The sequence below is a fragment of the Diorhabda carinulata genome, chromosome 4, assembly GCF_026250575.1.
Source record: "Diorhabda carinulata isolate Delta chromosome 4, icDioCari1.1, whole genome shotgun sequence".
Taxonomy (NCBI): Eukaryota; Metazoa; Arthropoda; class Insecta; order Coleoptera; family Chrysomelidae; genus Diorhabda; species Diorhabda carinulata.
In genome coordinates, this window is record NC_079463.1 from 6,110,769 (window position 1) to 6,127,208 (window position 16,440).

General features: G+C 32.4%; 1 protein-coding gene across 1 annotated transcript; it reads left to right on the forward strand.

Annotated features, from left to right (window-relative positions):
- The first annotated feature begins 1,325 nt into the window (after positions 1-1,325).
- LOC130892391 (cardioactive peptide) lies at positions 1,326-10,747 on the forward strand. Its single transcript, XM_057797795.1, has 4 exons — positions 1,326-1,377; positions 5,154-5,254; positions 8,440-8,515; positions 8,709-10,747. Exons 2-4 carry the CDS (start codon positions 5,159-5,161, stop codon positions 8,987-8,989), a joined length of 453 nt encoding a protein of 150 aa, XP_057653778.1. The 5' UTR covers positions 1,326-1,377; positions 5,154-5,158; the 3' UTR covers positions 8,990-10,747.
- Positions 10,748-16,440: the final 5,693 nt, after the last annotated feature.

The following is a 16,440-nucleotide window of genomic DNA, read 5'->3' on the forward strand; positions in this document are numbered from 1 at the left end:
CATGACTTCGCCACCCCAATACGACCTTTTTGACTATTTTTTTTCTAAAGTCACGCCAGTGATAAAGACCATCAATTTTCAATTTTTTCTACTGCTAAAATGACCATTTTTGACTGATTTTTTAGCGAAATTCAGTCGTCGATGCAAACGGTGTTTTTTAAACCGCGGCGTTTGCATTACCTTGCAATATTTCAAGCTTTGTGATTCCTAACTAAGCTTGCATCACAATCTAGAATAAATCACATCACAATCTGTGCGGAAGATGCTCCTGTTTTTGAGATAGCTCTCAAAACCATCCGTTTTACTCGCTTAAAAAATATTTGTGGTCTAGAAGCGCTTAAGCTGACTATTAATTTGTTTTTAAGTCGACTCACCTTTTCTAAGTTCATAATTTTTCGCTGTTCAATTTTCGTGAGTTGATTGAGCTCCGCGCAGCACTAATCCTAATTAATAAAAATCTAGCAATTACTTTTTTTTGTAAAATCAAAGTAAATGCTTGAAAGACAATGAATAAAAACTGGAATTATTTTAGAAATTGCTATTAGCAAAAACGTTTTCTTAAGAAATATAAGGAATTGCTGAAGAGAAGTAGGAATCGCAGCGTTTGTTTAAAAAGTTTGATTCATGTTGAGATGTAGCATTTGCTTTTTCTTATATCATTTGCTACTTGACCAAGTGCTAAACAGCAATTTCATCACGTAATTACTTTTTTAATTCATTAGGACCATTATTTTAAACTAATCTACACGAACCGTCACGGTATAAAAATTAAGCACATTAATCCTTCAACAGTGGTTAGAAAACTGAAGTGGTGAGTTTAGGTACTTATCCACAGGTATAACATGGTTTACTGACAAAATCTGATGACTGTAATATCAAACAAATCAAAGACTTCTTGCCAATTCAATAACATTGAAACAGATCTTGAAATATTATTGGGCATTTTTTAATTTCATAAACAATTTTGATTCGATTTTTTCGAACGTTTCACGAAAAAGTATGTTACAGATAAAGCAATTCCACAATTTTTTGAGAAGATTCTAAAAGGTGACTGGCTTCAAGCTTTTGAGTTGTGGAAGCACCCGTTATAAAAAGAAATTGAATTGTAGAGTTTAAGTGGTTATTACTTCAAACATAAATCAAATATTTCCAAAGAATCGTAGTTTTCTTTAATCTCAAAATTTATGCTGTCATATCTAAAATATTCAACATCCGGACTATTGAATGGTTCTATTGCGCAGATCAAGGCTCGGGAATGAAAAAAAAACGGGATAACAATACTTACCCACTGATTTCTATATAAAGAGCTAATTAAAACCATCGACACTGTTTAGTTATTCGTTACGTTTCGAACAGAAGCAATTTAGAGTTGATTTGGTAAGCTGATTTTTTATCCTTGAAAGTATCTAAAGTTTGGATAAGGAGGCAAATTCGAAAATTTTATCGTTAAATATCTTTCTAATTAGCTAACAATCTGTAAAATTTTATAGCTATTCGCTAGACATTAAACAGTTTTTGTAACTTAATTTTTTTGATATGATCATTGCGTCCTTTACCACTATAAAGAGATAAAAATTTTTAGCTGAAGTTTTCAACCAAATTTCAAATTATGTAACGCAAAATATTATAACTCCTACTCCTACACTCATTGGTTCAAAATATGACATTTTCTTCATAGTTTCGGTCAATTTAGTCATTATGTCATCATCTCCAGGTGCTTTCCATTTTAAATTGTGTTAAATTTATTGTTTAATATTCCTCTTCTTGGTCCAACAATTATATATAAATATTCTGATACATCCATACACTCCCGTATCTTTTATTAACATATTTTCATTTTTATGATTCATCTGGTTTGTAGTTTCGTCTTTTTTCTTTTCTCTCCAAATTGGATCATTTTTTCCTTTAGATACCACGGTTACTATATTTTTATTGATTTTTCAACGTAAGTAATATTGTTTAAACAAAAAATCAACCAGCAAATAATATCTTAAATTAGCATTTTTATTTTCAAACATTAACATGACCAAATTATTATCCACATCTCTTTCCTCTTTCCCCAAAGATTTTTATTAACGCTGCTTGACATAATGCAATACAACGTGCAAGAAATTGTATGCAAATCACAGTAAAAGTAAACAAATTTCTAACCTCAAATTTTATCTAATATTTGGTACTTACTTTAACAATGAAAATAACAAAGCTAAGTCTTACGAAAGTCAGTTGATTTGTTGAGCCAAAAGTAACTAGATTGCAATTTGCACGCAATAAAAATGGCTTAAAACCGATAATGTCAAGACCTTGCATACTTTTTATAAAGAAATATTGCGTCCTGCATTGCATTGCACGTTGTATTGCATCATGTCAAGCGACCTTTAGGGGCTAGCTAATCTTCCGTTTACAGTGATATTTCAAATTATTTAACTTAATATCTAACCTAACATTCAATTCTGAGCATAAGATTGAACAACTGTCAGCTTATAACACATTTTTTTTAATTAGTAGCAAATAAATCTGAACTTTCTCTTCGGTTCTTTAAATCGGCGGGTTCTATAAAAGTTACAAAATAACTTCATAAGTAACTAATTATTTATTTCATAGGCGCTTGATGTTTGAAGTTATCTATCGTTGAAATATATTCACTTTTTAATTGATAATTTTTTTTTGCAGTTTAGTATCCCTTAACAATATTATTATGCATATTTTGAAAGCTACTATCATTGTTGTTTTTTCTCGGAATCATTTCTACACAGAGCTTTCTTATAGTAAAATCTACCAATAAAATCTACTCGAGTGTTTTGCTTATGAAATTTTGTTCGTCTTGTATAATTTGAACCGTTAACCGACGATCTTCGTGAATTAGGGCGCGTTTACGCTTTCCTGAATATCTTTGAACATTTGATGCTGACCAAAACACTCTTATCTTGAATGACTCATACTATAATCATCAAACTCTTAGAGGTACTATTATTTACGACCGTAAAGTTTTAGACAGCTGAACTCAAACGTGGTCGGTCATACCAGCTTTACTGAGGACGAGTGTTCGGGACGGCCAAAAACTGCGACTACAAACGATATAATCGAAAATTGTACTGAACGACCGTCGTATTAAGGTTATAAATACCACATACTAACTGAAGAATTATACTACTTGAGTGGGCATATAACGATAAAAGTTACGTTAAGTTAGGTTAGGTTAAGATAAAAAACATACAATTGAAATATTCTCATAGTTTACTTGATTGTTGATGTAACTAATAAATGTAGAATTTCGTCATTTTAACAAAACTTTATTCCGGCCTGACGGTACCTATCAAAGAATTTAATTTCTCCAAGGACAATACTTTTAGTTGAACGATTTTCAAGTATTACATATTATAGAATCCACCCCTCCTCGAATTTAAACAAGAGTAAACCCAAACACAATCAAAGCCTATAAAACGATTAGATCGTTGTAGGGGGGCGCGGGGCAATGTCACTGTAGATAGCGAACTAAGTGGCTCCCCTTCCTTCGACATAGGCAGCTTCGCATTCCAGAACCGGCGGGTATAGAGAGGGTTTCGTTGTCGTGTGTCACTGGGTGGTCATACCGTAAACAGGGACGAATTCATTTAACGCATTATTTATAAAAAGCACTAATTTGAATTTCTAAAAAATATTATTAAAAAATGACGATTAAAATTCCGGCTTTTTGTGGTCTTCCTGCAACACTTTATAAAGTTTTTAAAGTGCACTAAAGATTGAAAAATAAGGACAGGAATTGGAGTCGTGACGGAAAGGATTATGAAAGGATACAACACAACGTTTACTATTCTTTAAAGAGATAAAATTTGGTTTTACTGTAATAATGTTTCAAATCAAATTCTCCGTCATACGCAGTGGCGGATCTAGAATTTTATTTTGAGAGAGAACGGGGGAAAATTTTGTGAAAGAACCGCCGAATCAAAATACTTTGTTGGTTGATTGTAGGCAATGTGAATGTAACTAAGATATTACACAAAGTATTAAAACGTTAACAGATATCATACAATTCAAGACGTGGTAGTGAAATTAGGTCATTCTTGACCTAATTCTTGGGTCATTCTTGATCATTTACGATCCGAAGAAATGAAGTATGAATATCCATATCGCTAATTTCCATTTAGAACTCGTTTTCCTAAATTTTTATTTGGCAGAATTCTCACTTAAATTATAATAATTAGTCCCACGTGTTGAATAGCTAATTCCAGATTTTACTTACCTACTTTATTTCTTTCCCGATGTCTTTATTATACTTCGCTACTCCGCAATATTTTCAAAAATATCCTGAACAACTTAAATATATTTTTCTACGACTGTTGAAAAATTAGTATTATGCTTGCTCGACCTTAATAATACTTATTAATCACGGCAGTCATATAAAATACTACTAAATATTTTCAATTTAGTTCTGTACAGATATAAAAAAAATTGTAAAAGTGAATTTTTCAAGATCAGATTCGAACCCGTGACTTGCAGTTTGAAGGCACGGAGCATTAACACTGAACTAACGTTAAAAAATCAACGTAAAATGGATATGGGAAATGAAAGTGACATTTATTTAACACCACCAGAAAGCTGCTGAAGTTGCCACTATAAATTTATTGCCGGAAAGTCAAGAAAAGTATATGCATATGAATTTTAAAGTGGAAACTGGTATTATTTATTGAACTTTCTAATTATCTTTATTTAAATATTTGTGCGAGCATACACCCTGACCTGGAAAGAAGATTGAGTGGTTTTTCGCGGAGTGATGTACCAGCGGCTTAATCAATAAAATATAATGAAAAAAAAAATGATCTTTTCGTTTGAAGCTTCAACGCATCATTTGCATAGGAAAAGATGTTTATTATCACTTTTTTAATAATTTGAAAATTACATGAATCCAATTTTATAATTGGATATAACTTTATTCAACTATTTTGAAAAGTATACACAAAGAAATGAACTTATCCGGGTTTAGGAAAATGATGAACTAGTTTTAGCCAAAACTATGTTGAAGATGAACTAGTTAATCGATTGATTACTATATGTAATTTGTGTTTCATAACGTAAAGACATATCAAAACATTTTTCTATTTGTTATTCACGATTTTCCTCTTTCAAATTGAAAATCTACATTTTGTTTTTTTCAGAAATTATGACAATATTTTCTCCAAGATATCTTATTGTATTTTGTCATCTATTGGCTGGTATTTTATTCTCAGAAACGGAATCCATTTTTCTTCCCAGAAAGGTAAGTTTTTCTCTAATTTTGATACGAGGGTGACGCTAGATATTTGGAGATACATAGATTTTTTTAATACTATGATTTTATTTATATTCAAAGTAATTACCACCTAAATCAATTCATTTTTAAAACTGAAACCAGTCATATTTTGAGATACCGTCAAGATGATAAGTTTACTGACTCAAGAGCTGCAGGTAACTATTCGTGAATTCTGAAGCATGACTACTAGTCTACTATAGTGTTCTAATCCGGTACTAATCCTGTACTAGACCTTTATACGAAAGAAACATACGTACATAGTTTTATTTTACGTTTATAGCTATTTTGCATGGTGCTGTGGGTTTATTTTGAATCCACCAGGACTCTCCTGACAGATAGAGACACTATTCATTAACTGTGACTTTTCCTCTTCCCCAATAAAGTCTTGACGATATTCAAACTTCAAAGCTCCACTCACTTTATAAGTGAAGTTTAAACATCGGTTTAAACTACAAATACCGTTTTTTTCACGTTTGATAGATGGCGTTTACTGACGATCTTCGGTTTAAACTTTACCGTTGGTAAAATGATTGAAGATTTCCACTTTATATTTGATGATGATGACGACAATGATGAAATTATCAAAATTGTCGACGCGCCGAGAAAACGAAAAGTTATCCGTTCTAAAGCGAATCTTTAAATTGTCCCACATTTCTTAAACTCTAAAACATGACCTGATATGTTATTTTCATCATTGAATTCCCTTGCCAACTGGTCCCAATTTTTTCCTGTTGTTTCCCAGTTACCGTATCAATTTTTTTGTATTCGTTATTGTATTACTTATATCTGTTTAACTGTAACCTGTTTCTTGGTTTAAACTATAGTTCAAACTGTAGTTTAAACTCCAGTTTTACCCTATGTTGTAAAATTGGCACTAAAACGATTGATTCAACGTTGTACGGATCGTTCATTATAATTCGATTTATATAGCCAATAGAACAGCAATTTGAGAATTGGTTTCCGGTTTGTTTAACCTTTGACAATTTTTACTGGTTTCTTGTGATCGAAATTTATCTTAAAGAAATGGAAAATACTAACACTAAGAAGCGAAGTAGCAATTTTACTCTCGAAGAGAAAAATTTACTGTCGAGACTTGCTAACAAGCAGAAAAATATGATAGAAAATAAAAAAGTTGATTGAATATACTATGCAAAGCATGCTCATCCCATTTCTCAAAATTATCCATATTTCAAATGAGCTATGTGCTCTTTAAACCGAACAATAACGCATCTCTTAGTCTGCCCAATATACTTTCCGCCACAATCACCACAGCTAATTTCATATTTCTTTTCCAAATTTGGTATTTTATCCTCGCGGAAGGAAGTTTATTGGTGGGAATATTTAGTATAAAACAGGTAAGTCGAGTCATTAGATTTTATGTTTACCTTCAGTCTCTGAAGACGATAACTTGATTAATGAAACGCGCCTCAGACAGTGTACTTGTGAGTGTTGGTGTGGTGGTGGTGTCGTAGTGGTGTAAACAGTGTATTCAACATTTATCACTATTGCCAATATTCCTTAACTGTAGAAGAAAAGCGCAATTGGAACTTTATCTGCAGGTTAATATTATAACCAGCCCTAACTGTGTCATTTCAATAATGACACAACAATAATGTCTTGATATTCCATATTTATTGCACTCCATACCATTTATTACAAAAACGTAGGACACCATCGAGAAACAAAGAGAAAAAACTTCTGTTTCATTTCAAGGTCTTTACCACCAAACTATTACGTGTTGTAGTAGTGATGTACGAAGTCAAAAGAGGGTAGCATATTCTTCTAGCTCTTTAGAAGTTGTGTGCTTGTCGTAATATACGATTTTTAATTTACTTAATACAACGACGTTAACGTCCAATAAAAAACAGTATACTGATTTATAGATGTTAATAATAAACATCTAGTCGGTCGTAGCGGACTAAAATTTCTTTCCCTTCAGATATAAAGTCTCTAAACTGATGTAGCCCTTCTAAAGCATCAATAAAACTAAATGTTCGGTATATTAAATGACTGTCTCAAGTCAAAATAATTTGCAGAAAAGATAGCTGAGTGTTGAGAGCATTCAGATCTTCGGATGATGGAAATCTGAACGAGTGGAAGTTAGTACATTCCATTTACGAATACTGCTCCGACGTTAATGGAATATCAATTAATACTTAGTTTTTTGCTATGTTCTTTGCCGTGTTGAATGGTAAAGGAAGATTTATAGAAGAAAGGCTTGGAATAGAAAATGGGTACAGGATTATTTTATGCAAATTTGCTAACTACTATTCTCTAAAGATGACTTTGTTCGCATTGGGTAAATCGTTTTATTTCTTGACGCTGACACTGTCTACGAGTGTTCCATCGTCTAAATGACATTGCCGACTTTCAAACTTTGCTTTTTCCTATTTTTTTATGTCAATTATAAAAATAAAACACCACAGCAGAAATCGGTGCAATAACGCGAAAAATATTTCCATAATAAAAACCAAGGAAGTTGTAAACAAAACAATACCACCAATAGATACTGATCTAACGTATTCTGTATTCATAACCTCACAAAAATACGAAATTAAACTAAGAAGATGAAAGTAGGCCAACTCTTTAATTTTAATTTAAATTTATTTTTAATTTTCTGCTTGAATTACAAGTACGACTTCAGAGTCTTTCAACTAGTAATTTAATAATGACAATTTTTAATTTTGGCTGCATAAACCAAGCTTCAAATACGAAATAATTTACTAATACCTTCAGTTATATCGTAATAAGTGGGAACAAGACAAGAGTGATCGACGATATTAATAATTATCAATCACTAAAAATAATAATAAAATCTGTTTACACAAATCGAGAAAATCACAAAAACGAAAACAATGGTAGAAAATGACAAATCAAAGTAAATGAGTAAGAGCGCTTTTTAAAATTTGACAGTTTTCCAATAAGTGGAATAATCTCCTAATAAAAGAATTAGGTTAACATTTAAATTGTTCAACTTCCGTATATAATCTCCCAATACAAAATACTGAAATAAAAAATGTAAAATCTCGTTTCAAAAACAAATTATTTCACAAGCATGTAGGCTATTACGTTTTCAATGTAATTTATAAAAGTAGAACTCAAAGATCCGGCGTTCGTAATTATTGAATAAACAATTTTTTTATTTATTTCAGGGAGATTATCCTTACCTTACAAGAGAAAGGGTATTCATTGAACCTAACAAACGACCGTTTTGTAATGCTTTCACAGGTTAGTTTAAATCTAGAATGAAATAGTCAATATTTTCTAGTTCTAAAATTTTATTTAGTTACAATCATACAGGGACTTCATTTGTAATCAATTGCTAATAATTATTATTGATGATATTTCTAGCACAGAACACATCCTAAGTGTGATATGTTCTGTGATTTCTAGTGTCTGAATAAAAATTGATGTATTACAGGTTGCGGACGTAAACGTTCAAATTTACCAGCTCTGACCTCTCAAGGCGAAGAGATGGACGAATCGATCAACAGTCTTCTAGAATTAAGCGCGGAGCCTGCAGTCGAAGACCTCTCGCGACAAATTATGTCCGAAGCTAAACTTTGGGAAGCCATTCAAGAAGCGAACGTCGAATTAAAGAGGCGTAAACAAAAACAGGCAACAGATGGCGCTCTGAACGACGAGGCGGTTCCTGCACGAAGTGCAACGGCTAGTTGCGCGTTACCGCCATGTTATATATAAGTATAGATTTCTTTTATATGTTAAATTTAAGGTTTAAAATCTGTGGGAACATCTATATAATCCCTATTTTGTCTAAATGACTTCTATAAAATTTATAAATCGTCGGGATTTTGATTCAATGTATGCAAATAGGTTAGAACATAATAGATACGTAGTTTTGAAAACAATTAACAGCTAAACTTTCTGCTATTTCTTGAATAATTGTTTTTAGAATTAAAAAAATGATTAATCTCTATAACTAAATAACTAAATAAATATATTGAAATAGTCCTTTAATTTATTTACATTCAATTTGGGAAAGGCGAAAAAAGCAGAGGAGTCAATTATAGTTAAGTTAAATCCACGTTTGTTAAATTCTTTGTCCTCCGGCCGCCATGCTGAAAATAGGTGGCGCTGAAAAAGAGGTGGCACTTTTCTAAGCCATATCAGGATAATTATTAATCACGCATAATATTTGTAAAACATTTTTATTGTGAAATTAAATATCTAGAATATCAATGACTTTAATAAAAAAGATGCAAGGATAAGAGAAAATTTACGAGTACTTAAGGTTGCCATACACGTTACGGTTCACCTATGCAACTAGCGTGTATGACTTTAGAATAATGTAAATCTCAGATTGCTGGAAAATTCTAATAGATTGTTGAATTAAAAACATTATAATAAAAGCTCGACTATAAAAATACTCTGATGTAATGTTGTTGTAAAATGTTCTAAAGAAAATTTGTTCTTGAATTTATTTCCATTAATAACTTTGTTATTTTTAATTTTTCGACCGCTCACCATACTCCAATAGGTTACAGGGTTTTGCAAAACACTCATACATTTTGTAACTAAATTCCCCGTGTACTTCCATAGCTACTTTCAAAGTTTTTTGCCACTAAAATGGGGAAAGTTGAGGTAAATCGACAATGAAATGTGTGAGGTTAGATTTTTCCAATGCACTTTGTAGAAAACTGAACAGGTCTAGAATTGAATAGTGTTTTGTTCTCAAAAAGTCTGAATAGAATCCAGAAGAGACGCACTTTTCGATGACGATGAAGAAATCTTTGAATTGAAGAAGTGCAAGATGCCTTTGGATCTAATGTGTACCACTAGTACTTTCTACCTTAACTGTTGTTACTCCTAGGTGTTTGATAAAGATACTTTGCTTGAGCTGCACGCTTACACATTACTAAATATTCATATCATATTGTGTGCACTGCTTGAGTACTTTTACGATAGATGGGTGCAGTGTTAAAACGATTTGTAATACAGTAACTTAGATATTTTGAAATGATAAATTTACATTTGCTGGGTGTCTTTAATGAAGTAAATATTATGAGGCAGGTAGCTAAATATAACTAATTGATATATGACAGTTGATAACGAACATAAATAGCTGGAATTAGATAAAAACGTTTCTTACTTTCTGAACAGCCCTCGTACTTAAAACGTGTTGGTGTCGTAGTTTATGGACTGCTCTTATGAGAGTTGTGATAATAATTATCATTTCCAAGGCTTCTCATCATTTTTAAACAGTAAAATATGTACTGGGGTGAAATAAATTCGCCGTATTTCAATGGCAAAAAATTATAAGATTCTTGGTCGTTCTATTGGTTTTTCGAACAATTAATTTATAGAAAACATTCAAAAAATATCGAAATGTAGAATTTTTATCCATATCTTTCAAATAATAAATGATTATTGATTTTGAAAATTTGTAAAATTTAAGTATATAACCTATAGTATGTAATTAAAGTACCATTTAAATTAAAATGTGGCAAATTTTATTTATTTACTTCCCCTGAAATACCTGCACGTTAAAATTATTCATTTTAAGTACAAAAAATTCGTGAATTTAGATATGGAATCAGGTTATATTCACAATAGAATATGTGTAAGGTTGTCCTCATGTATTTTAGCTCCATCACTTGATAATTGCATTGAAAGTGATTATAATTAGTTATAATTTGGCGTAGCAGCCCTAATTATTCAAGGAAATCTAAAAAAAAATATAGTCTTCTCCAAGGATCATAACAATGAAACGTAAAATAAAGATATTGATACGTTAACTACTAATACGCACGAAGCAACTGAAAAAAAATTAAACTCAAGAGTGAGTGAAGTTCCCAACTGATTAGTGATATGGCTCTGCACACACAGGAGACTTAATTGTGACCGAAACCTGACTAACCCAAAATTTAACAATAGTCCGCATTTTCTTAATAAATAATATATATTAGAGCAACAGATTCATTTCCTCATTTTAACAAAGTGCTAGGAGCTATTCTACATTCCCCCTTTTCCAGTTTAACCATAAAAAAAATTAATTACCTTACGCCGAACCGAACAATCCAGTGTTTGCAAATGTACGATCATATTCGTCCATCTTTGGAATATTGGTCGCACATTTGGAGCTCGGTCCCCAAGCATACTCCGACGATGCTCGACTCATCACAGAAGAGAACAATTGGAGTTATAGGCGGTCCAAAGTTCACCAGAAACTTGGACAGTATAGATCAGGGATGCGGAAACTTTTTTCTTCGCGTACCAATTTTTGTTAACCAAATATATGGCGGGCCAAGTAGCATTTTTAATTGCAATTAATTGAACTCAAGTTAGCTGCGAAGTAAAAGGTTGCTTTTTGTGGGAACATGTGACATGTGGAACAGTTTTTGTTTCTGCATGACTTCATCATAAGCCGGTTCCATTTGAGATGCAGAATTGTTAACAATGGAAAAAGGAGGTCATCTGAAAGCCTATTACGAAGACAATTTTTGCTTAGTTTCATTATTGAAAACGTTTGTTAGCACAAATAGCTTGTACCAAACGTAGCCATTATTTTCTGGGCATGGGCAACTATATTTGGGTATTGTATCCTAGATAAAGACATATAAAATTCCAATTTGCTGGTGTTGCTTCAAATGGGTAGCGCGTTCGACGACAGACGCACCTACTCGAGCTTCATTTTCGGTTTTCGCTCATATCCCCTGTCCACGCTCGCACATATTGTTTGATGGTCGCGGGCCGGATTTCAACGCTTCGCGAGCCGGAGACGGCCCGCGGGCAATAGTTTCCCGATCCCTGGTATAAAGCATAGAAGGAAAATCGATAACCTGACTCTGTTTTACCACGTCAGATGCTCTTACAAGTTGTCCAACGTAATCCCACTTAGAGCATTATTTGTTGGACCTACTCGACAGGCAGACGTGCCTCATGAACACCGAGATTGCTTGCAGACGCCCAGAACGTCAATACAGGCATATCTCTAGACGGCAGGCACCACTCGACTACTTCATGTAATAGGAATCACTCCCTTGTGCTTGCTGTTTACATAAAAAAATAACAAATATAGTTCCAAGAAACAAAAATAAAAAATAACTAGAATGAAGACAGTAATTTTACTAGAACGAAATACTAATCTGTTGAAGTGACAAAAATTATGTTGTGATCAGTCTGAGAACAAAATAACCTTCGACCATTGAATAAACAGGGGGAGGTCTATAGTTCCCCATTCACATACAAAGGTTCTTACTCACTACGAACTGGTAAGTGATTTGTGAGTTAGAAATGAGCTTTTCTGAGTTAATCTTTGTGCATACGGCTTAATGGTGTAAATACTTTAAGGTTTGTTTCCAAACGACGATTCTGGCATCGTCACGACCCGATTCATAAACTGCTTTAACTATTTTTGTGCACGAATTACGCTGTTTCCAAATGATCCCGTAAAATGTCAAATTAGAACAGTTTAAAGGTTCATTCATATCATGATCGGATTAACTCGGAAATCGTAAGATTTTTCAATACCTAAACTGTCGATTTCTCTATAAACTAGAAGTAAAATGTACTCTCCTATCGTTTCAGCAGCCTACGAGTGTTGTATGAAAAGTTTCCGACCTAACAAAGAAACGAGATATAATAATTTTTATTTTCCAACATAATTTCTTCTTAAGTATATACACTTGATTCAGCTATGTAATAACCACTTTAAATAATAGATACCGTCTGTTTCCTCGTTTACTTAAGCTATAATTTCCACGTTTAATGAAAATCTCTCTCTTGCAAGTAAAACTTTAAAGTTAGGAAACAGGAGATGTGAGTGGCGCCAAATTTGGTGAATCAACAAACTCGAAGTGTAATTCGTGAATTTTCACCATGGTAACCACCGAAGTATGAGAAGGTGCGTTATCCTGAAGGAAAATAACTTTCTTTTTCCTCAAATATGGTCTGTGTTTTGTAATTTCTCCCATTTAGCAAGCAATGATGCGTAGTACTCTCCTGTTCACCTTTTTGAATACAATTTCATGATTGTCCCCAAAAAAAAACGGTTACTACCCCATTTCCTACCAATAAAACCGCCCGTACCTTTTTAGGAGCAAGTTCTACCTTCGCAACTCACTGTCTTAGCTGTTTATTCGTTACTGGAGTGAAGTGGTGGATTCAAGTTCCATCTGTAGTTATCAGTGCAAAAAATTCAATCCATTTTATTTAGACCGCGTCAATAGGGTCTGGGAAATGGTCAAGCGAATGTGTTTTCGATCCAAAATGAGTAAACAAATGCCTAATTCTTCGGTATAAAGCAAATGCGCTTTTTTGATACGCCGATAACCTTTTCTATCTCGAACCTTAATCCGAAGGTTGTCTAGTACTTGAGGAACATTTTTCAAGATATCGCTGGTTGTCGAAGTCTTTTACCGCCCCAAATACTCGTCGTCAGGCATGTTTGAATTCAATTACCCTAAATTTCACGGTTGTAAATGATGATATACAGTCTACCTATACAGCGTCCAGCTCCTCTCTTTTTTCCATTTTAAATTGTTCAACAGGAGTTAAGAGTCCAAAATTGCTGAAATTTGTGTGAGAATCTATCAACAAATGCGCAAAGTTATTTCTCAACATACATTCTTAAATGCTGAGTGGTGGTCGGGAACTTTTTAGATAACCCTCGTATAAGGAATCATACAGGGATTTTAATATTTGTTGTAGGTATGGGTGTACAAAAAAAACGACACGGAAGTTGCAAGTAACTGCACGTATTAAATTCAAATACAATATTATTGATGATTTATTGATTAAACACGATTTGTCATTCGTTCCAACTTCCTTAGTTATTTCATCAACAACGTTTTTTTACATGCTGATGTATATATATTACTTAACCAACAGTTTTTTCAACATATTATTTAACATTATTAAATAGTGATCTTTCCTAATTGGAATCTTGAAACCTTTTGATGAACATTCTTAAAAATCATATCTAGGATGTTGTACTGATTTGTTTGTCCTATATTTAAACACGATCATCTAAATACATTCGTTTTCCATTTGTTTACGTATTTGCCTGTAATATTTCGCATCGATGTTTAGGTCAATCCAAAAAATGCAATGATTGTTTTATTCTTTGCCGTTAATGAAAATTTTTAAAGAAGCCTACTTTATTTCCATAATACATATACATATAAGCATCCTTTATATTTTAAATAAATATTAATAAACTTCCTTTTATATGGAAATATTTCGACAAATTAGTGTTATTTTCTATACATAAACCGTGAGAAACGGAATTTCAAAACTCACTCACTTCCCCCAATCTAGTTATTAGTCATAGCTTGGAATCTTGGAATTTGGTATTCAGAGACCCTTCAATATCCAAACGAAAGTGACTAGTAGCCGACTAGATGTTATTTTAAGAGACAGCCATCTTCCAGCAGTGCTAATTTGGTCAAAGGTTTTCCATTATATTTTGATATACCCTGTTTTTTACACAGCACTTTTGACATATGATTAACAATTGTAAACCATTTTGTTTTTTCTTGAGTTCTTGTTATTGTTATCAAAATTTAGAAGAAGTTCTTGTCAGTATTAATTTGAAAATGGACTCAGATAATATTCCAAGTACTAGCAGACATTATTCGGTTCCCAGAAAAATGAAGCTCTGTATCTGTATCGTCTACAGAGACGCAAAACGTTCTGAATTTGTATAACCAAGTCTCAAATAATGAACCGGAGACAATCGAGGATGTTATTGAGTTTAAAATTGTAAAAAAGGTGGGTAAGTTATCGAAAATTTTCGTCTATTGTGGTTTCTTCATTTTTAATTATTTACAGAAACGACTGAGATCTTATCATCGTTTTAAAATTTGTTTCACTAATAAATTCAAAACTTTATGTACCTAAAATTCTTTTATAAACGTAGTTACCGACCTTGAAATTCTTTCTAGATTTAATTTTACACTTTTACCGTGTATCTATAGGTAAATTATAACTTAGTTTGTGGTTCATTATTTCCAGATTGTATAATTTTAGTATATCTAGAATTTTATGTCATCGCTTCCAATCTAATAATTTTTTTAGTGATTTCTAGTAGTGTGATACTGGTTTTCGAAAATGGTCTTCCTAGTTTACAAACAGGGCATAGTTCTGTCTTAGAAATGAAGTATGAATCTATTTTTTTCCATAATTACAATGTGTGTCTATATTCTAATCCTCTACAGCGACGCCTTTCAGTTATCCAGCAGTTAAGTGATTTCGATATATTCCTTGTGTCTAGTTTGTGCTTAAATTGCAAAAAATTTTTGAACATTAGTTTTAACTGTGGTGCTCAAGTGTTTAGATATTAAATCTATCAAATATAAGTTAGTACTTTTCAAGATTGCAAAGTGATAACCAGTAACAGCTGTAAGATATAAGTATAAACTTATAGTTTTAGGTGAAGCTGACCACGATTCGTTAGATGAAAAAAGCTTCAGTTAGAATCCTGCTCAATTTCCACCAGTTGCCAATATAGACATTGTTGCAAGATAGGTGCACAGTCTTGTCTATAATATGACTAAAGTTACCAAACACTATAGACATTGCAATTAAATACATCTTAGAAAATATACCATAAAATTTAGCTAACTCCATTAGTAATAGTAATGACCGAGGTAATTACCTACTTTTTTCATGAAACGAATATTTCTGTACTCATTTCTTTGTCCATACCAACAAAGCCAGAGAGAATTTCGCACTTCTCTATGTAGCAACTCTTTAAGAAGACCTTTCCCAATAGAACTGAAAATAGCAAGGTCTAAAAACGAAGAAATAATTTCATAAAGCAAATAAATTGGCACACAGAAGCTAACGGCAAAAGAATTTGTTCACCTCATGACGGCCATTTTTAAATGAGAGTAAGCTGATTTTAAAAATTCGTTAAATTCCTCAATAGTATAAACGGATAAAACATTAAATACAAACTGACTGTTAATCAATATTATTCATTAGTTTGAATCATCATATAGTTACAAATTCCATTCAACATATTTTTCATGAATAGTGAATAATACAATAACAAAATAAAAACGCAAATGTACTTTTAATTTATAAAGACCAATAAGCTTGTAACAAAACATTATCATTTATATACTTATACTGTATCCTATTGGGAAAAATTATCTAAATTTCTTCAACTCGTATAATATCGGTTGAGT

Bases quoted from the DNA above. Each gene is read 5' to 3' on its own strand.
- LOC130892391 (XM_057797795.1), top strand. From the start codon at position 5,159: ATGACAATATTTTCTCCAAGATATCTTATTGTATTTTGTCATCTATTG. The intron at 5,255-8,439 runs GTAAGTTTTTCT...TATTTATTTCAG, and splicing joins CCATTTTTCTTCCCAGAAAG to GGAGATTATCCTTACCTTAC. The intron at 8,516-8,708 runs GTTAGTTTAAAT...GATGTATTACAG, and splicing joins GTTTTGTAATGCTTTCACAG to GTTGCGGACGTAAACGTTCA.